Genomic DNA, 27,686 nt, shown 5'->3' with positions numbered 1-27,686 from the left:
TAGTTTGGATTCATTCTTTCTAAAGCTGGCTGCTGACTTAACTGCTGAGCCTTTAGCTTGTGTTTTTAATCTAAGCCTCAACACAAACACACTTCACAAAGTTTGGAAATACGCATCAGTCCTTCCACTGCTGAAAGGAGGCGAAAAATTACTGGCCGATCTCAAAATGATGTACTCTGGTGAAAGTATTTGAAAAACTGGCCTGTGACCAACTGAAGGAGTTTTTAGAATCAGAGATTAAGATTAAGATCCGCTTTATTGGTCATGCATACATACATACACATGAAATTTGTCCTCCACTTTTAACCCATCCAGGTTGGCACCTGTTGACACACACATGCACAGGGTCACACACTCAGAGATGCCAACCTGGAGCGGTGGGCAGCCATGAAGCGCCCGGGGAGCATGGGGGGTACGGTGCCTTGCTCAAGGGCACCTCAGCCGTGACAAGGAGGTGGACTGACACCACTCCAGCTTTCAGTTCCACCAATCTTTTTTTTGAGTGGCGAGAGTGGGAATCGAACCGCCAACCTTCCAGTTATTGGACGACCGACTCTAACCACTGAGCCACGGCCGTCCCGTCAAACAACCATCTAAACCTTTCAGTCAGGTTTTTAGAAAGCAGCACAGAGGCATTGGATTAAAAACAGTTTTGTATTTTTAATGTTTGTGTATCTAATTGTTGTCTATCTGTCTGGTCAACCGTGACGTGTGCTGCTGCCTTTCTTGGCCAAGTCACCCTTGTGAAAGAGGTCATGATCTCAATGGGTCTTTTATCTGGTTAAATAATTCAAGGTAAACACAAGAAACTTGTGCTAAAGAAAAAAATAAAGGACCAGACTCAGTGAATAATTCCCTATACTCCCTATAATATAGATCAGTGAGCAGTGCTGACCAACATATCATTGGGGTCATCAGGTGGGAACCTCCTTTCATCAGTGTTTCGTCTAGTTGGGCCCACGACACCTCCAGGAGGCTAGAGAGTGATCACTGGCATCCAAGACTCGCCCCCCTAATGCCAGCCAACACTGCTCCTCACACCACAACAACCATCTTTTACATCCACAAGCTACCTCAGCCTCTCACCAACTGCACACCAGTCACAGTGGGGTGGGGATGCAAACCCTGGCTCGGGTAGGGGGTAATGAAAATATAGAGGGTGCCAGAGTTGGAGGCAGGACAAGACACACTAGCAGATTCAGCCGACAAACTCACCTAAACAGTAGTGATGTTACCTCCAACACCGAAGCTTCGAAGCACGCTTCAAACTCGACAGCGTAGTTATAGTGAAGCAGTGGGCCGGAGCTTGCTTCATGTGACGTCACTGATGACGTTTGAACCACTTCACTGCTTCATTCAGACCGAGTCAGCTGACTGCTTCGAGTTGATGTGCGGAGCTTTGAACATTTGCCGCGATTCAGTGTATTCAAGATGGCTAAAGCCCCGGTTCATGTCCCCGTTCTACACGTATTATACGTCACGAACAGCTCTCGTTTTTTGATATTCGGAGTTTTGGATTATTCTCACATGGAGCAACCATCGAGGAAGCGTTCTAAAGTGTGGGAATATTTCGACCCAAACAGTTCCTTCAGCACACCAGCCTCCTCTGTTCCCTGTGACAGAGTATTTTCCAAAGCTGGAGAAATTGACTAAAAAAAAAAAGAAACTGTTTGAGTCCTACTGTGCAAAAACTACTTTTCTTTAATAAAAACACCTGAAGTAACACAAGCACCCTCTTTATTACACCAAGCACACTCCCAAAGAAAATATGAATGACAAACCAAACATTTTCCCATTGTTTTTAAATTATTATTCCATCCATCCATCCATCATCTTCCGCTTCTCCAGGGGTCGGGTCGCGGGGGCAGCAGCTTAAGCAGAGAAACCCAGACGTCCCTGTCCCCGGCCACTTCCTCCAGCTCTTCTGGGGGGACCCCGAGGCGTTCCCCTGCCAGAGATCCAACGTGTCCGGGGTCTTCCCCGGGGTCTCACCAGGCGTCCAGGAGGCATCCTAACCAGATGCCCGAGCCACCTCATCTGACTCCTCTGGATGCAGAGGAGCAGCGGTTCTACTCTGAGCCCCTCCCGGATGATGAGCTTCTCACCCTATCCACCTACTGTCCTGGCGGTGAATCGCCACGCAGCACACGCAACCGCCGGCAAAGCAAAATGAAGCATAAACGTCTCGAGCCATTAACACAAGCGCAAGACGCAAGCGCAAGAGCAGTTAACAGAGGTATAACTCAGCCTTAACTCAGCCTTAAGGGAGAGCCCAGACACCCTGCGGAGGAAACTCATTTTGGCCGCTTGTATTGGCGATCTCGTTCTTTCGGTCACTACCCACAGCTCGTGACCATAGGTGAGGGTAGGAACATAGATTGACCGGTAAATCGAGAGCTTCTCCTTCTGGCTCAGCTGATGGCGCACCGATCCGCCTGTCAACCTCCCGCTGCATTCGTCCCTCACTCGCAAGACCCCGAGATACTTGAACTCCTCCATTTGGGGAAGGATCTCATTCCCGACCCGGAGAGGGCAAATTATTATTTCATGGGTAAATTAATCAATCTTTAATGAGGTACTACAAACCCATATGTACAACACACATGCATACGTGTTATTATCGTGTTATTATGTGCATCACATTCGCAGGGCTTCTTATGGTGCAACAATCGCTACGCCAGTAGATGTCACCCAAGGGAATTGAATGAAGCTTCGAGTAGTGAACCACTTTATGACACAATGGTTCAAAATGATTCAATGCTTCAAAAAGCCTCGTTTTGCCATCACTACTAAACAGTCCTACAGTCACTAAAGATGCAAGCAAAAACAAAGCCATACAATTCACTCAAAGCCAACTCACCTAAAATGGCCGCCTGGTTTCAAAAGGATCACATGTGCCACACCCTCCACTTAAATAGCTTGAACTTCTTCTTTGCTTCTTCCAAAAGTCTGTTTAAGTGCTGCCCCTGCTGGGTCCCCAGCTGCTATTGCTTCTTCTAATCCAAATCCAGTCACTGGACTTTAGTGCCTCATCTGACACTTCCTTCACTATTTTCATCACACTCTGTCCACTTACACCCAGCTCCCTCAACAATGAGACAACAGACTTTGCAACAAATCCTCTACATCCTACTTCCACTGGACAGATTCTAACCTTCCATCCTCGCTGCTCTGCTTCTGCCCCCAACTCCACATACCTAAGCTTTTTCCTTTCATATGCTTCTGCTACTAATTCTTCCCAAGGAACAGTCAGCTCTATGAAATAGACTCTCATTCTACTCCTAGACCACAAGACTATATCAGGCCTCAGATTTGTAGAGGCTATCTCCTGGGGAACAACAAGCTTATTTCCTAAATCTACCTGCATCTCCCAATCACAAGCATCCTCCAAGCTGCCGTGCCTCCTTATCGTCTTATTAACTTTCTCCCCCTCTTGAACAAACTGAATTGCCACTCTCTTCACATTAGACCCTCCTAAGTTTACCTGCCTTCGTTTATCTTCAATACCTGCAGCTAAGCTTCTTAATAGTTGGTCATGTCGCCATGGATACCGGCCTTGTGACAGACTAACCTTACAACCTGACAAAATATGCCTTAGAGTTGCAGTACCTGAACATAACGAACATAACGGGTCTCCATTTACCCAGAGTTTTAGCTTCTGGGGAGTTGGCAATACATCATATGTTGCCCCTATCAAAGATCTAATACTCCTTTCCTCCATACTCCACAGCTCTTTCCAACTAAGCTTTTTCTTCTCTACACCTTCCCAATTCAACCACCGTCCCTGCTTAGCCTGAGCCACTGCCTTTGCACCCCTTAACATTTCCTCCTGTCTACGACCCTGCTCAACAACTAGCTTTCTCTTCTCCTTGGGACCTGCTCTACTCCACACCGGTTTGCCTGGGCCAAGCTCCAAGCCTCCCCGGCCTATTTGCACATTACCCACAATCTCTGCATGTCTAAGAGTTGCTTCTGCCTCCTGAGCTGCCGTTCTTGGTTTCCACTTCCTCCCCTTGGTTGGGTTTGGAACCACCTTACTAACTACCACATCTTTACTCCCAGCTAACAGGAGCTCTGTCCTAATTTTAGTACATTTAAACTCCTCTACTAGACTAGATACTGGGAGCTGGAGTATGCCTTTCCCATACAGTGCCACAGTACTTAAACATAGAGGAACACCTAGCCACTTCCTAATATAAAAACTAACTAATCTTTCCATTTTCTCTACAACAGATAATGGAATCTCATACACAGACAGTGGCCACATCAACCTAGGAAACAATCCAAACTGCAGACACCACAGCTTCAACTTTCCTGGAAGCTCCGATTTATTTATCTATTCTATCCAGTCCCTCAGCAACATCTTTCCCAAACTGCACTGCCAGCTCTCCATCATTCATGTCTGCCTGGTACCACCTGCCTAAACTCTTTACTGCCTTTTTACCTCATTATTGGAATGCTTTCTTCATCTATTACAAACTTTCTATCACTTAATTTCCCTCTACTTATTGAGATACTTCTAGACTCAGTAGGTTTGACTTTCATACCAGCCCACTTTAGATTTTTATTAAGTCTCTCAAGTATTCTCTTCATACATGGCACAGTTGAATGAATCCTGACCTGAGAGCTTCCAGGTTACAGTTTGGACTCTGCAGTCCAACAGACAGCTGCTTCAGCCCTGAATCCTGCAGGTTGTTGTTACTCAGGTCCAGTTCTGTCAGGCTGGAGGACTGGGAGCTGAGAGCTGAGGACAGAGCTGCACAGCTTCTCTCTGAGAGGTTACAGCCGCTCAGTCTGAGGAGGGAATAACAGGAAGAGAATTAAGTTATGTAGTTATTCATTATTCAAGTTAAAGATGGTTGAATTAATAAATAATGATTACATTTATCCTAGTTATATATTATAAAGTGTTGCCACATTCTTGCAGCGTGTTTCTTTGCTCTTGATGTAAACTGATCTGATGGAACTGTTTGCTGTGAATCTGTGTTATCTACAAACTGAAATTATCTGAGAAATAACTCAGTTATTTTCTCTCCTTTTAACAAGTAAACAGAGCATTTAAAACATATTTATCTCTGTACTCACACAGCTTTGTTGGAGGCTTTGACCACTGGCAGCAGCCTCAGAAGAGCCTCCTCTGAAGCAGAGTATTTCTTCAGCTCAAACACATCCAGATGTTTTCCTGATGACAGTAAGATGAAGACCAGAGCTGACCACTGAGCAGGAGACAGTTTATCGGTGGAGAGACTTCCTGAACTCAGGGCCTGTTGGATCTGCTCCACCAGAGAACGATCATTCAGTTCATTCAGACAGTGGAACAGATTGATGCTTCTCTCTGCAGACAGATCCCAACTGATCTTCTCCTTGATGTAATCAACTGTTTCCTGATTGGTCTGTGAGCTACTTCCTGTCTGTGTCAGCAGGCCTCGTAGGAGCCTCTGATTGGTCTGCAGGGAAAGACCCAGGAGGAAGCGGAGGAACAGGTCCAGGTGTCCATTTGGACTCTCTAAGGCCTTGTTCACAGCAATCTGATGGAGATATTTTAGGTCTTTTTTGTCTTTGAATGATTTAAACCTCTTTTGTTGTTCCACCATCAGGTTGAGTCCAGAGTTGCTGAAGGTCCGATGCACATGAAGAGCAGCCAGAAACTCCTGAACACTCAGATGGATGAAGCAGAACACCTTCTCCTGGTACAGCCCTCTCTCCTCTCTAAAGATCTGTGTGAACACTCCTGAGTACACTGAGGCTGCTGAGATATCGATGCCACACTCTTTCAGGTCTGATTCATAGAAGATCAGGTTTCCTTTCTGCAGCTGCTCAAAAGCCAGTTTTCCCAGAGACTCAATCATCTTCCTGCTCTCTGGACTCCAGTGTGGATCTGTCGCAGCTCCTCCATCATACTTGAGCTGCTTCACTTTGGCCTGAACCACCAGGAAGTGGATGTACATCTCAGTCAGGGTGCTGGGCAGCTCTGCTCCCTCTCTGGTGTCCAACACATCCTCCAGAACTGTAGCAGTGATCCAGCAGAAGACCGGGATGTGGCACATGATGTGGAGGCTTCGGGATGTCTGGATGTGGGAGATGATCCTGCTGGCCTGCTCTGAATCTCTGAATCTCTTCCTGAAGTACTCCTCCTTCTGTGGGTCAGTGAACCCTCTGACCTCTGTCACCATGCCGACACAGCCAGCAGGGATCTGATTGGCTGCTGCGGGTCGTGTGGTTATCCAGAGGCGAGCAGAGGGAAGCAGCTTCCCCCTGATGAGGTTTGTCAGCAGCACATCCACTGAGGTGGGCTCTGTAGCATCAGCCAGGGGCTCCTTGCTGTGGAAGTCCAGAGGAAGTCGACACTCATCCAGACCGTCAAAGATGAACACAACCTGGAACTGTTCAAAGCTGCAGATTCCTGCTGCTTTGGTCTCAGTAAAGAAGTGATGAACAAGCTCCACCAAGCTGAACTTTCTCTCTCTCAGCACATTCAGCTCTCTGAAAGTGAATGGAAACATGAAGTGGATGTCCTGGTTGGCTTTGCCTTCAGCCCAGTCCAGAGTGAACTTCTGTGTTAAGACTGTTTTCCCAATGCCAGCCACTCCCTTTGTCAGCACTGTTCTGATTGGTTCATCTCTTCCAGGTGGGCCTTTAAAGATGTCTTCCTGTCTGATGGATGTTTCTGCTCTGCCTGCTTTCCTGGATGCTGCTTCAATCTGTCTGACCTCATGTTCATCATTGACCTCTCCGCTCCCTCCCTCTGTGATGTAGAGCTCTGTGTAGATCTGATTCAGAAGGGTTGGCTTTCCTGCTTTAGGAATCCCCTCAAACACACACTGGAACTTCTTCTTCAGAGCACATTTAACTTTACGTCCACAAACTGCAGCAACAAGTTCTGAATGAAGACAAGAAATAACATCAGTAAACAGACATTCCAACCCTGTACAGAATGAGTATCTGAACATCTGCTGTTCTGTGTGCTGAGACATCAGTAAATGTGTCATTTATCCAGCAGGTTAAACCTTTAGAGAAATCCTCTTACTGCTCTGCAGACGGTCAGCCAGCTCCTCCTGCTTCATTCTCCTCAGGAAGTGAACTGTGATCTTCACTAATGCCTCTCTGCTGCTCCTCTGCTCTTCATCCTCACCCTCCCTCTGACTCTCTAAGCATTCTGGGTAATCTGGACTCAGAGCCTTCTGCATCTTCTTCAGCTCCTCCTTCACAAAAGTGAGCATGTTGTCCTCCAGCAGCTGGAACAGAAAACTATATGAATGAGCCGATCAGACTGAAACCATGGAGCCAAACATCAGATCCATGTTGGATACACTGACAACCCACTGGCCTACAGAGTGCAGCATGGAGATGGCTGTGAGCAGAACAGATGGAAAAGTAGTTGTTGTACATGTACAGACCATAAATATGGAGTCCAGCTGTGTTTGATGCTGCTGGGCAGACGGACCACTGGGACCCTCTGAGCTCTGCTGGTCCACTCTGTGGAGGAATCATGAAGAATGAGCTCACATTGTGTCTGTGCACACAGAGAGCAACACAAGCTGAAGGTCCATGAAGGGATGTGTGGATGTGAGCAGTGAACGCAGCCATAAAGCAGCTGATGAACTCTGAAGCTGCACATCATCAGCATCTGTGTTCCAGAAGATAAGAGCTCAGTGTGTTTCTAACAGTGGGAGGAAGCTGATGTCAGATGAAGCAGTGTGAGGAGGAAGGGATACAGAACTGTGTGAACAGACAAAAGATTTGTTTCTTTGTGAGGAGTCCAGCTGACGTGTTGGTTGGATCGTAGCTGTAGTTTCTAAAATACAACAAAAACTTCAGTCTGGAATTAGTTCATTGGTTTCCAAATTTATTGAACAGAAACGAGTCCAAAGAAAGGAATTCAGAGTCTTCACTGACCAACTTCTTTGTGTTTAGAAAACAGAACCAAATGTAGAACATGATGCAGCAACACTCAGTAAAAGTTGTTCTGGAGTCACAGAAAGACGGAAAGTTTATAGAATAGAGTTATTTTGTTACAGTTGGCAGCTATGAATCTGAGCGAGTGGCCATGACTTGTGGAGTCCCCCAGGGGTCAATTATTGGACCTCTTCTGTTTAACTTGTATATGCTCCCTTTGGGTCAGATATTGCAGCATTTTAACATCAATTATCACAGTTATGCAGACGATACACAACTTTATGTGTCTCTGTCACCATGGCGACTGCAGCCCAGCAGACGTACTGTGTCAGTGTCTAGAGGAAGTAAACACCTGGATGAGAGAGAATTTTCTACAATTAACCCATTGTAAAAAGCATTGCTGCATTTCTACCTTTAAAGCCGGGGGCGCTGTTGCGTTATTCTACCTTTAAGGCCGGGAAAGCATACATGTCTTTTTTCATGTATAAGGGTTGTTTTGCACCAATTATTGACCTCTGCGCCAATTAAAGGCCTTATAATAGACACGTGAGAGTGTCGTCATGTTCCTCGTGTCATTGTTTTGAAGTTAAGCTACGTCGAACAAGCATGGAGGACTTTCAGTGGGAAGACATTTCAGACGGTAGCGATTGTGAGGAGTTTCTTGGCTTATGATGATGCTGATGAACGTGCTGACCCAATTGATGGAGATTTATGGCGAGCACATATGTTTGAAGATGATTTTGAAGGGTTTGAATGTGAGTGGAAGACTGACAATTACCACCGTAATCGGCGGCGAGATTTCAACCGCACACCAGCGGTGAAAGTCGGTTTACCTGCAGATGCCACACCGTTGCAGGCATTTAATCATATTTTTACTGAGGAGCTTTGGGCGCATCTCGTTTCCGAGACGAACAGATACAGTGAGCAGGTACATCAGACTCCAGCTCGAGCAAAGATGACAAGGTGGTCCCACGTAACTGTGCCAGAGATGAAAACGTTTATTGGAATGTGTATGGGCTCCTTGTGCTGCCAGTACGAAGAGATTACTGGCGATAAAATAAATAGATAAATAAATAATTTAAATATAAAATTAAATTTCTAATTGAAAATAGCGCTGTTCCTGCACTTCACTTTTTACTTTTTCTATTTTCGTGAAGGTGTATGTAAATAAACTCAATTTCCAAAGAAAGCCACAGGTGTAAGCTCTCAAATACTTTTTGAATTTTGTTTCTATCTGCTACAGAGGCTGAGAAATCAATCATTATTAGGGGTTGACACAATTGCTGAATTTCCAGAAAAACTTCAGGTTTTAGGGGGTCTTTCTGAAATCGCCCGTAGGTTTTACAGGCATTCTTTTCCAGGCGTCTTAGGCCTAAATGGGTTAAATGAAGACCAAACTGAGATCATTCTGTTTGGTAGCAAAGAGAAGAGGGTCAGCGTTGGTAAATATCTTGAGACTCGGGCCCTTACAATCACTGACCAGGTTGGTAACCTCGGAGTGTTGATAGACTCAGATCTGACTTTCAGCAGCCACATCAAAGCTGTCACCAAGGCAGCTTTTTACCACCTCAGAAACATCAACAGAATTAAAGGTTTCCAGGAGAAACTCATCCATGCATTCATCTCCAGCAGACTCCATCACTGTAACGCTCTTTTAACTGGACTTCCCACAAAGAGCATTAAACATCTGCAGCTCATCCAGAACGCTGCTGCTGGAGTTTTAACCCGGACTAAGAGATCTGAACACATCACAGCAGCTTTAAAATCTTTACTCTGGCTTCCAGTCAGTCACAGAATAGATTTTAAAAGCCTGCTGATGGTTTACAATCTGTGATCTGTTCAGAGAATATAAAGCCAGCAGAGCTCTTAGATCCAAGGACTCAGGTCAGCTGGTCCAGTCCAGAGTCCAGACTAAACATGGAGAAGCAGCATTTAGCTGTTATGCTGCAAACAAGTGGAACAAACTGCCAGTGGAGATTAAACTTTCACCTAATGGAGACATTTTTAAATCCAGGTTAAAAACATTTCTGTTCTCATGTGTCTATACATGAAATCTGCACGATATCTTTGAACTTATCTGGACTGTTGCTGGTTTTTAAATTCATTTAAATTATTTTATTTGTTTCTCTTTATATTCTTTTATGTATTTTAAATGCTTCTGACAGGTGAGGGTGTCAGGATTGGGTATAACAGCAGCATCCACCAAAGGTTCAGCCTCTCCAACAAGGATGGGTCAGGGCTCACCACTTTGGGCCAAACTCCATCAGAGAATCATCAATAAGTTCAGCAAATATTTCTCAGAGTAAGATTGTAAAGAACTTTGGTCTTTCAGCATCAAAATGTTAATTTTACCCCCTAAAAGAGACCTATATTAGCATCCATTCTTTCCACTTTGACAGTTTGACATGTCAACATGAAATGGATGTGAATCAGAGCTCACATTAAACACAAGTTGGAATAAGAACTGTTCAAACTGACTCTGGTACATTTTACAGTGTTACACCATTTACACACAGCTCACCTCTGAGGCCGTGAACGTTGGTCTGATTTAAAGTCAATAAGATGACCCTTTGACCAGTCGCTCTGCATGGACACACAGCTGGGTTCAGGTTCAGGTTCAGGTTCAGGTCTCTGATAGATGCTAACAGGAAAAAAACTCATGTTTAATTTAAATGTACATGTTCAGTACAATTCAGTTTATATTAAAAAGTAAAAATGTGACAGAAATTAAATAAATTAAAAAAGTAAAGAAAAAGTAAAGAAAATAAATCAACTGAAAAATACACTTAGTTTCAATAAAGAGCAGAAAGACTAAAGTAAACATCACATTACACACATGATGCAGCTAATTAATCTCATCAGAGACATCAAGAACTGATCCAAGTCTGAAATAATTCATCTGAAACATGATGCAGCCTCCACTGAACACTGACAGCTACTCACTGTTGGGCTGATGGGACATCATGTTGGAAATTAATTGACCGAGGATTGGACCAGTCGCTCTTAAAGGACACACAGCTGGGTTCAGGTTCAGGTTCAGGTCTCTGATAGCTGCTAACAGGAAAGAAAAACACTTGTTTAATTTAAATTTACATGTTCAGTAAAATTCAGTTTGTATTTAAAAGTAAAAATTTGACAGTTTTGGTTTTAAATTACATCAATAAAATTATACAAATATATCAACAAATCAATTTAAAAATACACTTTGTTTTAATAAAGAGCTGCAAGACTAAAGTAAACATCAGATTACACACATGATGCAGCTAATTAATCTCATCAGAGACATCTGGTAGGTGACCTCTTCTGTTTGGAGCTGGAGAAATGGTTGTGGAGGAAATTAGAGGTGACAAATGACATACTGGACTACTTTGTGCAGAAGCCACTTCACACGTGGAGGGTGGATCTAACGCACATCTGGGAGGATGCGAGGAGGGATCAGCGAAAACCAAAGCCCAAAGAACCACAGCCCCAAGAACCACAGCCCCAAGAACCACAGCCCCAAGAACCACAGCCCAAAGAACCACAGCCCAAAGAACCACAGCCCAAAGAACCACAGCCCCAAGAACCACAGCCCCAAGAACCACAGCCCAAAGAACCACAGCCCAAAGAACCACAGCCCAAAGAACCACAGCCCAAAGAACCACAGCCCCAAGAACCACAGCCCCAAGAACCACAGCCCAAAGAACCACAGCCCAAAGAACCACAGCCCAAAGAACCACAGCCCCAAGAACCACAGCCCCAAGAACCACAGCCCAAAGAACCACAGCCCAAAGAACCACAGCCCAAAGAACCACAGCCCCAAAGAACCACAGCCCCAAAAACCACAGCCCCAAGAACCACAGCCCCAAAAACCACAGCCCCAAAGAACCACAGCCCCAAGAACCACAGCCCCAAAGAACCAGAGCCCCAAAAACCACAGCCCAAAGAACCACAGCCCAAAGAACCACAGCCCCAAAAACCGCAGCCCAAGGAACCACAGCCCCAAAGAACCACAGCCCCAAAAACCACAGCCCAAAGAACCACAGCCCAAAAACCACAGCCCAAAGAACCGCAGCCCAAAGAACCACAGCCCCAAAAACCACAGCCCCAAAAACCACAGCCCCAAAGAACCACAGCCCCAAAGAACCACAGCCCCAAGAACCACAGCCCCAAAAACCAAAGCCCCAAAAACCACAGCCCCAAGAACCACAGCCCCAAGAACCACAGCCCCAAAGAACCACAGCCCCAAGAACCACAGCCCCAAAGAACCACAGCCCCAAGAACCACAGCCCAAAGAACCACAGCCCCAAAAACCACAGCCCCAAAGAACCACAGCCCCAAAGAACCACAGCCCCAAAGAACCACAGCCCCAAGAACCACAGCCCCAAGAACCACAGCCCAAAGAACCACAGCCCCAAAGAACCACAGCCCCAAGAACCACAGCCCCAAGAACCACAGCCCAAAGAACCACAGCCCCAAAGAACCACAGCCCCAAGAACCACAGCCCCAAAGAACCACAGCCCCAAGAACCACAGCCCCAAGAACCACAGCCCCAAGAACCACAGCCCCAAAGAACCACAGCCCCAAGAACCACAGCCCCAAAGAACCACAGCCCCAAGAACCACAGCCCCAAAGAACCACAGCCCAAAGAACCACAGCCCCAAGAACCACAGCCCCAAAGAACCACAGCCCCAAGAACCACAGCCCCAAAGAACCACAGCCCCAAGAACCACAGCCCCAAAGAACCACAGCCCAAAGAACCACAGCCCCAAAGAACCACAGCCCCAAAGAACCACAGCCCAAAGAACCACAGCCCCAAAGAACCACAGCCCAAAGAACCACAGCCCCAAAGAACCACAGCCCCAAGAACCACAGCCCAAAGAACCACAGCCCCAAAGAACCACAGCCCCAAGAACCACAGCCCCAAGAACCACAGCCCAAAGAACCACAGCCCCAAAGAACCACAGCCCCAAAGAACCACAGCCCCAAGAACCACAGCCCCAAAGAACCACAGCCCCAAGAACCACAGCCCAAAGAACCACAGCCCCAAAGAACCACAGCCCCAAAGAACCACAGCCCCAAGAACCACAGCCCCAAAGAACCACAGCCCCAAGAACCACAGCCCAAAGAACCACAGCCCCAAAGAACCACAGCCCAAAGAACCACAGCCCCAAAGAACCACAGCCCCAACCCTAACCCCGGATATTTTCCTCTGATCCTCTCGTAAAGGACCCACTGCTGTACTGAGGTTCAGCTTCATGTTATTGATCCATGTGACTTTGTTCATGTTAGACTGTTTGTAAAGCAGCTGACTTTGTTCATGTTAGACTGTTTGTAAAGCAGCTGACTTTGTTCATGACGTTTATTTTAGAAAAAGGTCCCATATAATAAATATTATTAATATTTTACCCCCTAAAAGAGACCTATATTAGCATCCATTCTTTCCACTTTGACAGTTTCACATGTGAACATGAAATGGATGTGAATCAGAGCTCACATTAAACACAAGTTGGAATAAGAACTGTTCAAACTGACTCTCGTACAGTTTACAGTGTTACACCATTTACACACAGCTCACCTCTGAGGCCGGGAACGTTGGTCTGCTTTAAAGTCAATAAAACGACCCTTTGACCTGTCGCTCTGCATGGACACACAGCTGGGTTCAGGTTCAGGTTCAGGTTCAGGTCTCTGATAGATGCTAACAGGAAAAAAACTCTTGTTTAATTTAAATTTACATGTTCAGTACAATTCAGTTTATATTAAAAAGTAAAAATGTGACAGAAATTAAATAAATTTAAAAAAGTTTTAAAAAAGTAAAGAAAATAGATTAACTGAAAAATACACTTTGTTTCAATAAAGAGCAGAAAGACTAAAGTAAACATCACATTACACACATGATGCAGCTAATTAATCTCATCAGAGACATCAAGAACTGATCCAAGTCTGAAATAATTAATCTGAAACATGATGCAGCCTCCACTGAACACTGACAGATACTCACTGTTGGGCTGATGAAAGACTCCGGTTGTTCCTCGAAAGATTTCCCACTGAACCTCTCGGAAAGGACCTACTGCTGTATTCAGGTTCAGGTTCAGGTCTCTGATAGCTGCTAACAAGAAAAAAACAGTTGTCTAATTTAAATTTACATGTTCAGTCAAATTCAGTTTGGATTAAAAAGTAAAAATGTGACAGTTTTGTTTTGAGATTAAATCTAACAAGTTAACATCACTGACTGACATATCAGTAAAATTATACATTTTGAATAAATTAATTGAAAATTACACTTTGTTTCAATAAAGAGCAGAAAGACTAAAGTAAAGATCACATTACACACATGATGCAGCTAATTAATCTCATCAGAGACATCAAGAACTGATCCAAGTCTGAAACAATTCATCTGAAACATGATGCAGCCTCCACTGAACACTGACAGCTACTCACTGTTGGGCTGATGGAACATCATGTTGGAAATTAATTATCCGAGGATTGGACCTGTCGCTCTTAAAGGACACACAGCTGGGTTCAGGTCCAGGTTCAGGTTCAGGTTCAGGTTCAGGTTCAGGTCTCTGATAGCTGCTAACAGGAAAGAAAAACACTTGTTTAATTTAAATTTACATGTTCAGTAAAATTCAGTTTGGATTAAAAAGTAAAAATTTGACAGTTTTGGTTTTAAATTACATCAATAAAATTATACAAATATATCAACAAATCAATTTAAAAATACACTTTGTTTTAATAAAGAGCTGCAAGACTAAAGTAAACATCACATTTCACACATGATGCAGCTAATTAATCTCATCAGAGACATCTGGTAGGTGACCTCTTCTGTTTGGAGCTGGAGAAATGGTTGTGGAGGAAATTAGAGGTGACAAATGACATACTGGACTACTTTGTGCAGACGCCACTTCACACGTGGAGGGTGGATCTAACGCACATCTGGGAGGATGCGAGGAGGGATCAGAAAAAACCAAAGCCCAAAGAACCACAGCCCCGAGAACCACAGCCCCAAAGAACCACAGCCCAAAGAACCACAGCCCAAAGAACCACAGCCCCAAGAACCACAGCCCCAAGAACCAGAGCCCAAAGAACCACAGCCCAAAGAACCACAGCCCAAAGTACCACAGCTCCAAGAACCAGAGCCCCAAGAACCACAGCCCCAAAGAACCACAGCCCAAAGAACCACAGCCCCAAGAACCACAGCCCCAAGAACCACAGCCCAAAGAACCACAGCCCAAAGAACCACAGCCCCAAAGAACCACAGCCCCAAAAACCACAGCCCCAAAGAACCACAGCCCCAAAAACCGCAGCCCAAGGAACCACAGCCCCAAAGAACCACAGCCCCAAAAACCACAGCCCAAAGAACCACAGCCCAAAAACCACAGCCCAAAGAACCGCAGCCCAAAGAACCACAGCCCCAAAAACCACAGCCCCAAAAACCACAGCCCCAAAGAACCACAGCCCCAAAGAACCACAGCCCCAAAAACCACAGCCCCAAGAACCACAGCCCCAAGAACCACAGCCCCAAAGAACCACAGCCCCAAGAACCACAGCCCCAAAGAACCACAGCCCCAAGAACCACAGCCCAAAGAACCACAGCCCCAAAAACCACAGCCCCAAAAACCACAGCCCCAAAGAACCACAGCCCCAAAGAACCACAGCCCCAAAAACCGCAGCCCAAGGAACCACAGCCCCAAAGAACCACAGCCCCAAAAACCACAGCCCAAAGAACCACAGCCCAAAAACCACAGCCCAAAGAACCGCAGCCCAAAGAACCACAGCCCCAAAAACCACAGCCCCAAAAACCACAGCCCCAAAGAACCACAGCCCCAAAGAACCACAGCCCCAAAAACCACAGCCCCAAGAACCACAGCCCCAAGAACCACAGCCCCAAAGAACCACAGCCCCAAGAACCACAGCCCCAAAGAACCACAGCCCCAAGAACCACAGCCCAAAGAACCACAGCCCCAAAAACCACAGCCCCAAAAACCACAGCCCCAAAGAACCACAGCCCCAAAGAACCACAGCCCCAAAGAACCACAGCCCCAAGAACCACAGCCCCAAGAACCACAGCCCAAAGAACCACAGCCCCAAAGAACCACAGCCCCAAGAACCACAGCCCCAAGAACCACAGCCCCAAGAACCACAGCCCCAAAGAACCACAGCCCCAAGAACCACAGCCCCAAAGAACCACAGCCCCAAGAACCACAGCCCCAAGAACCACAGCCCCAAGAACCACAGCCCCAAAAACCACAGCCCCAAAGAACCACAGCCCCAAAGAACCACAGCCCCAAAGAACCACAGCCCCAAAAACCGCAGCCCAAGGAACCACAGCCCCAAAGAACCACAGCCCCAAAAACCACAGCCCAAAGAACCACAGCCCAAAAACCACAGCCCAAAGAACCGCAGCCCAAAGAACCACAGCCCCAAAAACCACAGCCCCAAAAACCACAGCCCCAAAGAACCACAGCCCCAAAGAACCACAGCCCCAAAAACCACAGCCCCAAGAACCACAGCCCCAAGAACCACAGCCCCAAAGAACCACAGCCCCAAGAACCACAGCCCCAAAGAACCACAGCCCCAAGAACCACAGCCCAAAGAACCACAGCCCCAAAAACCACAGCCCCAAAAACCACAGCCCCAAAGAACCACAGCCCCAAAGAACCACAGCCCCAAAGAACCACAGCCCCAAGAACCACAGCCCCAAGAACCACAGCCCAAAGAACCACAGCCCCAAAGAACCACAGCCCCAAGAACCACAGCCCCAAGAACCACAGCCCAAAGAACCACAGCCCCAAAGAACCACAGCCCCAAGAACCACAGCCCCAAAGAACCACAGCCCCAAGAACCACAGCCCCAAGAACCACAGCCCCAAGAACCACAGCCCCAAAGAACCACAGCCCCAAGAACCACAGCCCCAAAGAACCACAGCCCCAAGAACCACAGCCCAAAGAACCACAGCCCCAAAAACCACAGCCCCAAAGAACCACAGCCCCAAGAACCACAGCCCCAAGAACCACAGCCCAAAGAACCACAGCCCAAAGAACCACAGCCCCAAAGAACCACAGCCCCAAGAACCACAGCCCCAAGAACCACAGCCCAAAGAACCACAGCCCAAAGAACCACAGCCCCAAGAACCACAGCCCAAAGAACCACAGCCCCAAAGAACCACAGCCCCAAGAACCACAGCCCAAAGAACCACAGCCCCAAAGAACCACAGCCCCAAGAACCACAGCCCCAAGAACCACAGCCCCAAGAACCACAGCCCAAAGAACCACAGCCCCAAAGAACCACAGCCCCAAGAACCACAGCCCCAAGAACCACAGCCCAAAGAACCACAGCCCCAAAGAACCACAGCCCCAAAGAACCACAGCCCCAAAGAACCACAGCCCCAACCCTAACCCCGGATATTTTCCTCTGGTCCTCTCGTAAAGGACCCACTGCTGTACTGAGGTTCAGCTTCATGTTATTGATCCATGTGACTTTGTTCATGTTAGACTGTTTGTAAAGCAGCTGACTTTGTTCATGTTAGACTGTTTGTAAAGCAGCTGACTTTGTTCATGACGTTTATTTTAGAAAAAGGTCCCATATAATAAATATTATTAATATTTTACCCCCTAAAAGAGACCTATATTAGCATCCATTCTTTCCACTTTGACAGTTTCACATGTGAACATGAAATGGATGTGAATCAGAGCTCACATTAAACACAAGTTGGAATAAGAACTGTTCAAACTGACTCTGGTACATTTTACAGTGTTACACCATTTACACACAGCTCACCTCTGAGGCCGGGAACGTTGGTCTGCTTTAAAGTCAATAAGACGACCCTTTGACCTGTCGCTCTGCATGGACACACAGCTGGGTTCAGGTTCAGGTTCAGGTTCAGGTCTCTGATAGATGCTAACAGGAAAAAAACTCTTGTTTAATTTAAATTTACATGTTCAGTACAATTCAGTTTATATTAAAAAGTAAAAATGTGACAGAAATTAAATAAATTTAAAAAAGTTTTAAAAAAGTAAAGAAAATAGATTAACTGAAAAATACACTTTGTTTCAATAAAGAGCAGAAAGACTAAAGTAAACATCACATTACACACATGATGCAGCTAATTAATCTCATCAGAGACATCAAGAACTGATCCAAGTCTGAAATAATTAATCTGAAACATGATGCAGCCTCCACTGAACACTGACAGATACTCACTGTTGGGCTGATGAAAGACTCCGGTTGTTCCTCGAAAGATTTCCCACTGAACCTCTCGGAAAGGACCTACTGCTGTATTCAGGTTCAGGTTCAGGTCTCTGATAGCTGCTAACAAGAAAAAAACAGTTGTCTAATTTAAATTTACATGTTCAGTCAAATTCAGTTTGGATTAAAAAGTAAAAATGTGACAGTTTTGTTTTGAGATTAAATCTAACAAGTTAACATCACTGACTGACATATCAGTAAAATTATACATTTTGAATAAATTAATTGAAAATTACACTTTGTTTCAATAAAGAGCAGAAAGACTAAAGTAAAGATCACATTACACACATGATGCAGCTAATTAATCTCATCAGAGACATCAAGAACTGATCCAAGTCTGAAATAATTCATCTGAAACATGATGCAGCCTCCACTGAACACTGACAGCTACTCACTGTTGGTCTGATGGAACATCATGTTGGAAATTAATTATCCGAGGATTGGACCAGTCGCTCTTAAAGGACACACAGCTGGGTTCAGGTCCAGGTTCAGGTTCAGGTTCAGGTTCAGGTTCAGGTTCAGGTTCAGGTCTCTGATAGCTGCTAACAGGAAAGAAGAACACTTGTTTAATTTAAATTTACATGTTCAGTAAAATTCAGTTTGGATTAAAAAGTAAAAATTTGACAGTTTTGGTTTTAAATTACATCAATAAAATTATACAAATATATCAACAAATCAATTTAAAAATACACTTTGTTTTAATAAAGAGCTGCAAGACTAAAGTAAACATCAGATTTCACACATGATGCAGCTAATTAATCTCATCAGAGACATCTGGTAGGTGACCTCTTCTTTTTCGAGCTGGAGAAATGGTTGTGGAGGAAATTAGAGGTGACAAATGACATACTGGACTACTTTGTGCAGACGCCACTTCACACGTGGAGGGTGGATCTAACGCACATCTGGGAGGATGCGAGGAGGGATCAGAAAAAACCAAAGCCCAAAGAACCACAGCCCCAAGAACCACAGCCCCAAAGAACCACAGCCCAAAGAACCACAGCCCAAAGAACCACAGCCCCAAGAACCACAGCCCCAAGAACCAGAGCCCAAAGAACCACAGCCCAAAGAACCACAGCCCAAAGTACCACAGCTCCAAGAACCAGAGCCCCAAGAACCACAGCCCCAAAGAACCACAGCCCAAAGAACCACAGCCCAAAGAACCACAGCCCCAAGAACCACAGCCCCAAGAACCACAGCCCAAAGAACCACAGCCCAAAGAACCACAGCCCCAAAGAACCACAGCCCCAAAAACCACAGCCCCAAAGAACCACAGCCCCAAAAACCACAGCCCCAAGAACCACAGCCCAAAGAACCACAGCCCCAAGAACCACAGCCCCAAGAACCACAGCCCCAAGAACCACAGCCCCAAAGAACCACAGCCCCAAGAACCACAGCCCCAAAGAACCACAGCCCCAAGAACCACAGCCCCAAGAACCAGAGCCCAAAGAACCACAGCCCAAAGAACCACAGCCCAAAGAACCACAGCCCCAAGAACCACAGCCCCAAAGAACCACAGCCCCAAAAACCACAGCCCCAAGAACCACAGCCCAAAGAACCACAGCCCCAAAGAACCCCAGCCCCAAGAACCACAGCCCCAAAGAACCACAGCCCCAAGAACCACAGCCCCAAGAACCACAGCCCCAAGAACCAGAGCCCAAAGAACCACAGCCCCAAAAACCACAGCCCAAAGAACCACAGCCCCAAAGAACCACAGCCCAAAGAACCACAGCCCCAAAGAACCAGAGCCCCAAAGAACCACAGCCCCAAAGAACCAGAGCCCCAAAGAACCACAGCCCCAAGAACCGCAGCCCCAAGAACCACAGCCCCAAGAACCAGAGCCCCAAAGAACCGCAGCCCAAAGAACCACAGCCCAAAGAACCACAGCCCCAAAGAACCACACCCCCAAAAACCACAGCCCCAAAAACCACAGCCCCAAGAACTACAGCCCCAAGAACTACAGCCCCAAGAACCACAGCCCCAAGAACTACAGCCCCAAGAACCACAGCCCCAAGAACTACAGCCCCAAAAACCACAGCCCCAAGAACCGCAGCCCCAAGAACCGCAGCCCCAAGAACCACAGCCCCAAAGAACCACAGCCCCAAGAACTACAGCCCCAAGAACTACAGCCCCAAAAACCACAGCCCCAAGAACCACAGCCCCAAAAACCACAGCCCCAAGAACTACAGCCCCAAGAACCACAGCCCCAAGAACTACAGCCCCAAGAACTACAGCCCCAAGAACCACAGCCCCAAAAACCACAGCCCCAAGAACCACAGCCCCAAGAACCACAGCCCCAAGAACCACAGCCCCAAGAACTACAGCCCCAAAAACCACAGCCCCAAGAACCGCAGCCCCAAGAACCGCAGCCCCAAGAACCACAGCCCCAAAGAACCACAGCCCCAAGAACTACAGCCCCAAGAACTACAGCCCCAAAAACCACAGCCCCAAGAACCACAGCCCCAAAAACCACAGCCCCAAGAACTACAGCCCCAAGAACCACAGCCCCAAGAACTACAGCCCCAAGAACTACAGCCCCAAGAACCACAGCCCCAAAAACCACAGCCCCAAGAACTACAGCCCCAAGAACCACAGCCCCAAAAACCACAGCCCCAAGAACCACAGCCCCAAGAACTACAGCCCCAAGAACCACAGCCCCAAGAACCGCAGCCCCAAGAACCGCAGCCCCAAGAACCACAGCCCCAAGAACCACAGCCCCAAGAACCACAGCCCCAAGAACTACAGCCCCAAAAACCACAGCCCCAAAAACCACAGCCCCAAGAACTACAGCCCCAAGAACCACAGCCCCAAGAACCACAGCCCCAAGAACCACAGCCCCAAGAACCACAGCCCAAAGAACCACAGCCCCAAAGAACCACAGCCCCAAAGAACCACAGCCCAAAGAACCACAACCCCAAAGAACCACAGCCCAAAGAACCACACCCCAAAGAACCACAGCCCCAAAGAACCACAACCCCAAAGAACCACAGCCCCAAGAACTACAGCCCCAAAGAACCACAGCCCCAAAGAACCACAGCCCCAAAGAACCACAGCCCCAAAGAACCACAGCCCAAAGAACCACAGCCCCAAGAACCACAGCCCCAAGAACCGCAGCCCAAAGAACCACACCCCAAAGAACCACAGCCCCAAAGAACCACAGCCCCAAAGAACCACAGCCCAAAGAACCACAGCCCCAAGAACCACAGCCCCAAAGAACCACAGCCCAAAGAACCACAGCCCCAAAGAACCACAGCCCCAAGAACCACAGCCCCAAGAACCGCAGCCCAAAGAACCACACCCCAAAGAACCACAGCCCCAAAGAACCACAGCCCCAAAGAACCACAGCCCAAAGAACCACAGCCCCAAGAACCACAGCCCAAAGAACCACAGCCCCAAAGAACCACAGCCCCAACCCTAACCCCGGATATTTTCCTCTGATCCTCTCGTAAAGGACCCACTGCTGTACTGAGGTTCAGCTTCATGTTATTGATCCATGTGACTTTGTTCATGTTAGACTGTTTGTAAAGCAGCTGACTTTGTTCATGTTAGACTGTTTGTAAAGCAGCTGACTTTGTTCATGTTAGACTGTTTGTAAAGCAGCTGACTTTGTTCATGACGTTTATTTTAGAAAAAGGTCCCATATAATAAATATTATTAATATTTTACCCCCTAAAAGAGACCTATTTTAACATCCATTCTTTCCACTTTGACAGTTTCACATGTGAACATGAAATGGATGTGAATCAGAGCTCACATTAAACACAAGTTGGAATAAGAACTGTTCAAACTGACTCTCGTACATTTTACAGTGTTACACCATTTACATACAGCTCACCTCTGAGGCCGTGAACGTTGGTCTGCTTTAAAGTCAATAAGATGACCCTTTGACCTGTCGCTCTGCATGGACACACAGCTGGGTTCAGGTTCAGGTTCAGGTTCAGGTCTCTGATAGATGCTAACAGGAAAAAAACTCTTGTTTAATTTAAATTTACATGTTCAGTACAATTCAGTTTATATTAAAAAGTAAAAATGTGACAGAAATTAAATAAATTAAAAAAGTAAAGAAAAAGTAAAGAAAATAGATTAACTGAAAAATACACTTAGTTTCAATAAAGAGCAGAAAGACTAAAGTAAACATCACATTACACACATGATGCAGCTAATTAATCTCATCAGAGACATCAAGAACTGATCCAAGTCTGAAATAATTCATCTGAAACATGATGCAGCCTCCACTGAACACTGACAGATACTCACGGATAGCCTGATGAAAGACTCCGGTTGTTCCTCGAAAGATTTCCCACTGAACCTCTCGGAAAGGACCCACTGCTGTATTCAGGTTCAGGTTCAGGTTCAGGTCTCTGAGAGCTGCTAACAGGAAAAAAACAGTTGTCTAATTTAAATTTACATGTTCAGTCAAATTCAGTTTGGATTAAAAAGTAAAAATGTGACAGTTTTGTTTTGAGATTAAATCTAACAAGTTAAAGTGATACTCCGGAGTAGATTCAACCTGGGGTCATTTGAACCGTGACATCCAGCCAAGTAGCCCACCCGAAGTTTTTCCGATATTGGCTGAACATCAGCTGAGTTACTGAGTTATCCCGAATAGCTTAGTACAAGGGTTAATGGAACCTGGCAGTATCTCCAAAATTACCACACTAAAATCACATGTCACTAAAATCACAAATATGGTCTGTACTCACCAAACGATGCATTTGGAAGTTTGAAAATAGTCCAGGAGTTTATTATTATCAACACAAGCCTGATAGCTTCTCTGCTGCTAAAGCTGCGTCGACGTCACTTCCTTGATCTGGGAGCTTCAAAGTAAGATGAGGGTTGATCTACTACTGTAGACAACAAAGTATATGCTATATTCTACATGATTTTTTATGAATTTTTATGTTGTAGAGTTTTGAAATTATTTTATCAATGGAGAAATTGAGCAGCCTTGCTTTGTTGTCTACAGTAGTAGATCAACCCTCATCTTACTTTGAAGTTCCCAGATCCCAGAAGTGACGTCGACGCAGCTTTAGCTGCAGAGAAGCTATCAGGCTTGTGTTGATAATAATAAAATCCTGGACTATGTAGCTGGGCATGATGAATATTAATAAATTATACAGATATCAAATATTTGAACTGAGAACTATTGATCATCTTAATTGTTAGTCAGCTTGGTTTGAATACTGAAGACTTACTTTCTGTCAGATGGATCCATGCTGCTGAACTCACATCAGCTCACACACACTTTCTACCTTCATCTGCAGAGGAAACACACATCATTCATCTGCACATCAACTCACATCCTCTTTTCCATCATCTGTGCTTTAAAAAGATCAGCTGCTCCTCCTCTGATTGGCTCTGATTCTCTGTTTCATATCAGTGTCAGCTGAATGCAGTCAGACAGGAGTGCTGAGGCAGAGGAAGCTGCCATCAGCTGCTGTACTTCCACCACCTGTCCACTAGAGGGAGGCATGGAGCTACAGCCCAGCACACACCTCATGGTCCCGATGACGATGATGAAGGATTCTGTCAGTTTAGTTTTCAGAGGACTTTTTAACAGCAAATACAAACAGGGACAGATGTTAGATCTGAGCTGTGTGAGGCTTTTAATAAAGCTGATCAAAAGTCTAAATACTGAGAAAAAGGAGCAGAAATTAAATCTAAATAAAAACTTGGAAATGCATTAAAATTCATGTATAATGGGATAAAATAGCCCCATTTGGAGGCCTCATAACTCAGCCATACTTCATCACAGAGACATCATTCAAAGTTTAAACGGGTCAGGAAAGACTCAACTTTAACTGAACTAAAGGCTTTGCTGATATATTGTAAAGCTTTAACACAACAGCAGTTTAACTTTTCGGAAAAATCAGGACTCCTCTCACTCTGCTGTCCTGGGGTCTCACACTCTATCTTGACCAGCTTGAAATTAATACCAAAATCACTCAAACAAACTTCTCTCACGTCCAAAATGTCTGCTGCACCCAGACAAAATTTACTTAAAAATGTAGGTATTTTTGTCCTCTTTCACCCAAAGTCACCCTCATTGTGCTTGGCCTCACGGTTTTCTCTCAAATCCCCTCTGAGCGCAGAGAGCGACCACTCGGGCTGCCATTGACGGCCATTATAACCAGGTCGCCTCATCTCTTTATCAAATCAATGTAAAGACTGCTTTTAAAACTGCCATTAAAAAAATACCGTACATAGGAGCAGCATGAAAAATACACCAGTGGCTTCTGCCGTCCCTTCTGGCGCTCACAGTTGAAGAATCTTACAGATATGACTTGTAGTTTTTGAACAGCGACTGTTTGTTCGGGGCAAACATTTCAGTATTGAGCACCAAGGTCTCCCTGTCAGTCGGAGCTCCTCTGCTCTTACACACACAGTTGTCTCCATAGCAACTAATCACACAGCTGATCCTCCTTATAAGGGCACAGCCAAGATGGCTGACCTGTTATAACAGCTTTATGAGAGCCTCTGTGTTATGTCTGCTTCCATTACAATGTGACTACAACATGGCCGCCTTACGTGTCTGTACATGACACATCCGTCTCTCCTTTAAGATAATAATCACCAAACCTGTTAGAAAATTGTAGTAAATAAAATAAAAACATGAAACATATACATATAATCTGATCATCATGTTGTTTGATTCCAGTTAATCAATAACCTGATAATCATGTAGATTCGCCTTCAACCACAAACTGATCAAAGTTTGTTCTGAAATAAGAAGTGAACATGTTCTCCAACATCAGAAACAAACAGGAAAGTTTGAACTTACAGATTGTTCAGAGCTGAAGAAGAAGAAGACTCTCCACTCGACAGACTGAGACACAGGTGAGCTGCTTCCTGGAACCAGTCAGAGCCGAGTCCACCTGTGATGGAGGCGGGACAGATAGAACCTGTCTGACCAGTGGAGTTCATGTTAAACACACCTCCAAGTTCCTGAACAGCAAACTCTGATCTGAAAATATTTATTCAGCCGTTCTCTCTGAATGTTCTCTGAGATTCTCCAGAATCGCCATCAGAAACATTCAAACCACGGTTTAAACTGGGATTTGTTCTGTGCAGGAGCTCTGTAGCTTCAGTGCTGCTTCAGATGCACCAGATGTGTGCAGGTAGACTAAAAACATCTGTCATCATGTGACCAACTGTGAACACATCAAGGTGACATCTCTCTGGTCTGCACACCAATCAGAGTCATCCTGGATCCAGCTGTCTGAGTGTAAAACTGATACTAATAAACTGTTAAAAGTCCTCTCTCCTGTGTATCTGTATCAGCTCCAACAGTGGTGCTGTGATGGGGATGATGGGAGGAGACATGGATACCACAGTGTTTCATATTTACAGTGAACAGCAGTTGATTTATCTCCTACAAACTGGATCAGATCTTTCCATGACTTTTCAGTGTCTGCTGGTTTCCTTTTCTTTGTTCAGATATTTCACAGGCAGCTCTGAACCTTCAACATTGAAAGGAAAATATCATGTATGTTCATTAGAAAATCAGAGTAAAACAGATGAGGAAACTAACAGAGTCAAGTTCTGTTTCAATGTGAGACAAGGCCAAAAAGAAAGCAGGCTGATTTATTTTCATCAGTTACTGTTACAGCTGGGAGTTGATCTGATTAGCACACATAACATCATTACATGATGTAATGCTGAGAGCTTTCAAGCTAATCTGCCTCATAGGTTAGTATGAGCTTAAATTCAGCAGCTAGTTTCATTTAACAGTAAATAGAGGAAAGTTACAGAATAACTGAAGTTACAGGATGATTTAGTAAAGTCTAAACATTGTTTATCCAACTATGAGATCTGTAAGACAGCCACACCTTCATCTCTTCAGTGTGAAAATATGTCGTCGGACCGCTCAGACTCGGTTAAAGTCAGATGCTGACATCTGAAGACATTAACCCTTCTCACGATGCTCAGAGTGAACAAACAAACACTCTTATGTGTTTTTTTAACACTTAAATACTTCAGTGTAGTTACTAAAATTGTAATAATGACTGTTGATAACCACATGGAAACATACAGTGTTCTACACAAACAGTACAACATCTGCACATACTAAACATTTACAATCTAATCAGGTTTAGAGTCAACCACTGAACAGAAAGAGCTCAACTCAAAGCACTGAATTATTCTAACTGTGATTAACAGCAAACTTCAGAGGACTTTTTAACAGCAAATACAAACATTGACGGATGTTAGATCTGAGCTGTGTGAGGCTTTTAATAAAGCTGATCAAAAGTCTAAATACTGAGAAAAAGGAGCTGAAATTAAATCAAAATCAAAACTTGGGAATTTTGGTCCTTTGAAAATGCATTAAAATTCATGTATAATGGGACAAAATAGCCCCATTTGGAGGCCTCATAACTCAGCCATACTTCATCACAGAGACATCATTCAAAGTTTAAACGGGTCAGGAAAGACTAAACTGTAACTGAACTAAAGGGTTTGCTGATATATTGTAAAGCTTTGACACAACAGCAGTTTAACTTTTAGGAAAAATCAGGACTCCTCTCACTCTGCTGTCCTGGGGTCTCACACTCTGTTTTTACCAGCTTGAAATTAATACCAAAATCACTCAAACAAACTTCTCTCACATCCAAAATATCTGCTGGACCCAGACAAATTATCCTTCAAAATGTAGGTATTTTTGTCCTCTTTCACCCAAAGTTACCTTCATTGTGCTTGGCCTCACGGTTTTCTCTCAAATCACCTCCGAGCGCATAGAGCGACCACTCGGGCTGCCATTGACGGCCATTATAACCAGGTCGCCTCATCTCTTTATGAAATCAATGTGAAGGCTGCTTTTAAAACTGCTATTAAAAAAATTCCGTACATAGGAGCAGCATGAAAAATACACCAGTGGCTTCTGCCGTCCCTTCTGGCGCTCACAGTTGAAGAAGTTTTCAGATATAGCTTATAGTTTTTGAACAGCGACTGTTTGTTCGAGGCAAACATTTCAGTATTGCGCACCAAGGTCTCCCTGTCAGTCAGAGCTCCTCTGCTCTTACACACACAGCTGTCTCCATAGCAACTAATCACACAGCTGACCCTCCTTATAAGGGCACAGCCAAGATGGCTGACCTGTTAAAACAGCTTTATGACAGCCTCTGTGTTATGTCTGCTCCCATTACAGTGTGACTATAAAATGGCCGCCTTACGTGTCTGTACATGACACATCTGTCTCTCCTTTCAGATAATAATCACCAAACCTGTTAGAAAATGGTACGATCCACCTCAGGGGTGTTTGAGATTTAACGGCTATTTTTATGGTCATGAATGTGATAAATATATTTTAACTTAAATAAAAAAAATCATTAAACATAAACATATAATCTGATCATCATGTTGTTTGATTCCAGTTAATCAATAATCTGATAATCATGTAGATTTGTCTTCAAACACAAACTGATCAGAGTTTGTTCGGAAATAAGAAGTGAACATATTCTCCAACATCACAGAGCAAAAACAAACAGGAAAGTTTGAACTTACAGATTGTTCAGAGCTGAAGAAGAAGAAGACTCCGCTCGACAGACTGAGACTCAGGTGAGCTGCTT

At 45.1% G+C, this 27,686-nt stretch overlaps 2 protein-coding genes across 15 annotated transcripts in view; both read right to left on the bottom strand.

Moving 5' to 3' along the window:
* Positions 1-5,058, bottom strand: part of LOC142371842 (E3 ubiquitin-protein ligase TRIM21-like) — a 9,062-nt gene extending 4,004 nt beyond the window's left edge. Inside the window, exons 1-3 of the mRNA XM_075454588.1 lie at positions 5,052-5,058; positions 4,918-4,981; positions 4,621-4,794 (exon numbers count right to left, since the gene is read on the bottom strand). Of these exons, the coding sequence (XP_075310703.1) occupies positions 4,621-4,794; positions 4,918-4,981; positions 5,052-5,058 (245 nt within the window). The remainder of the gene's footprint in view (positions 1-4,620; positions 4,795-4,917; positions 4,982-5,051) is intronic.
* Positions 4,950-27,686, bottom strand: LOC142372135 (protein NLRC3-like). Of its 14 annotated transcripts, none has more exons than XM_075454953.1 (16): positions 27,622-27,684; positions 24,902-24,995; positions 23,316-23,378; positions 22,378-22,491; positions 21,956-22,075; positions 18,519-18,665; positions 18,079-18,186; positions 17,656-17,775; positions 14,317-14,451; positions 13,877-13,984; positions 13,454-13,573; positions 10,840-10,950; positions 10,418-10,537; positions 7,398-7,476; positions 7,028-7,235; positions 4,950-6,880 (listed from the first exon to the last, which is right to left on the bottom strand). In XM_075454953.1, the coding sequence occupies exons 3-16, from the start codon at positions 23,333-23,335 to the stop codon at positions 5,082-5,084; spliced, it is 3,309 nt and encodes a 1,102-aa protein (XP_075311068.1). In that variant the 5' UTR covers positions 23,336-23,378; positions 24,902-24,995; positions 27,622-27,684; the 3' UTR covers positions 4,950-5,081. The 14 variants fall into 14 exon arrangements, with proteins under 14 accessions (XP_075311068.1, XP_075311071.1, XP_075311074.1 ...); XM_075454956.1 differs by having other exon boundaries at positions 10,840-10,947; XM_075454959.1 differs by having other exon boundaries at positions 13,877-13,981.

The sequence above is a fragment of the Odontesthes bonariensis genome, chromosome 21 (assembly GCF_027942865.1).
Source record: "Odontesthes bonariensis isolate fOdoBon6 chromosome 21, fOdoBon6.hap1, whole genome shotgun sequence".
Classification (NCBI taxonomy): Eukaryota; Metazoa; Chordata; class Actinopteri; order Atheriniformes; family Atherinopsidae; genus Odontesthes; species Odontesthes bonariensis.
Note: the sequence above shows the minus strand (reverse complement) of the source record. Positions and strands in the feature narration are given on the sequence as shown.

Excerpts from the sequence above, each read along its gene's own strand:
- LOC142372135 (XM_075454953.1), bottom strand. The coding sequence starts at position 23,335 with ATGGATCCATCTGACAGAAA. Across the intron at positions 17,776-18,078 it reads AGTCTTTCATCAGCCCAACA|CATCTATCAGAGACCTGAAC; the intron begins GTGAGTATCTGT and ends TTTTCCTGTTAG. Across the intron at positions 14,452-17,655 it reads CAACGTTCCCGGCCTCAGAG|CAGCTATCAGAGACCTGAAC; the intron begins GTGAGCTGTGTG and ends CTTTCCTGTTAG.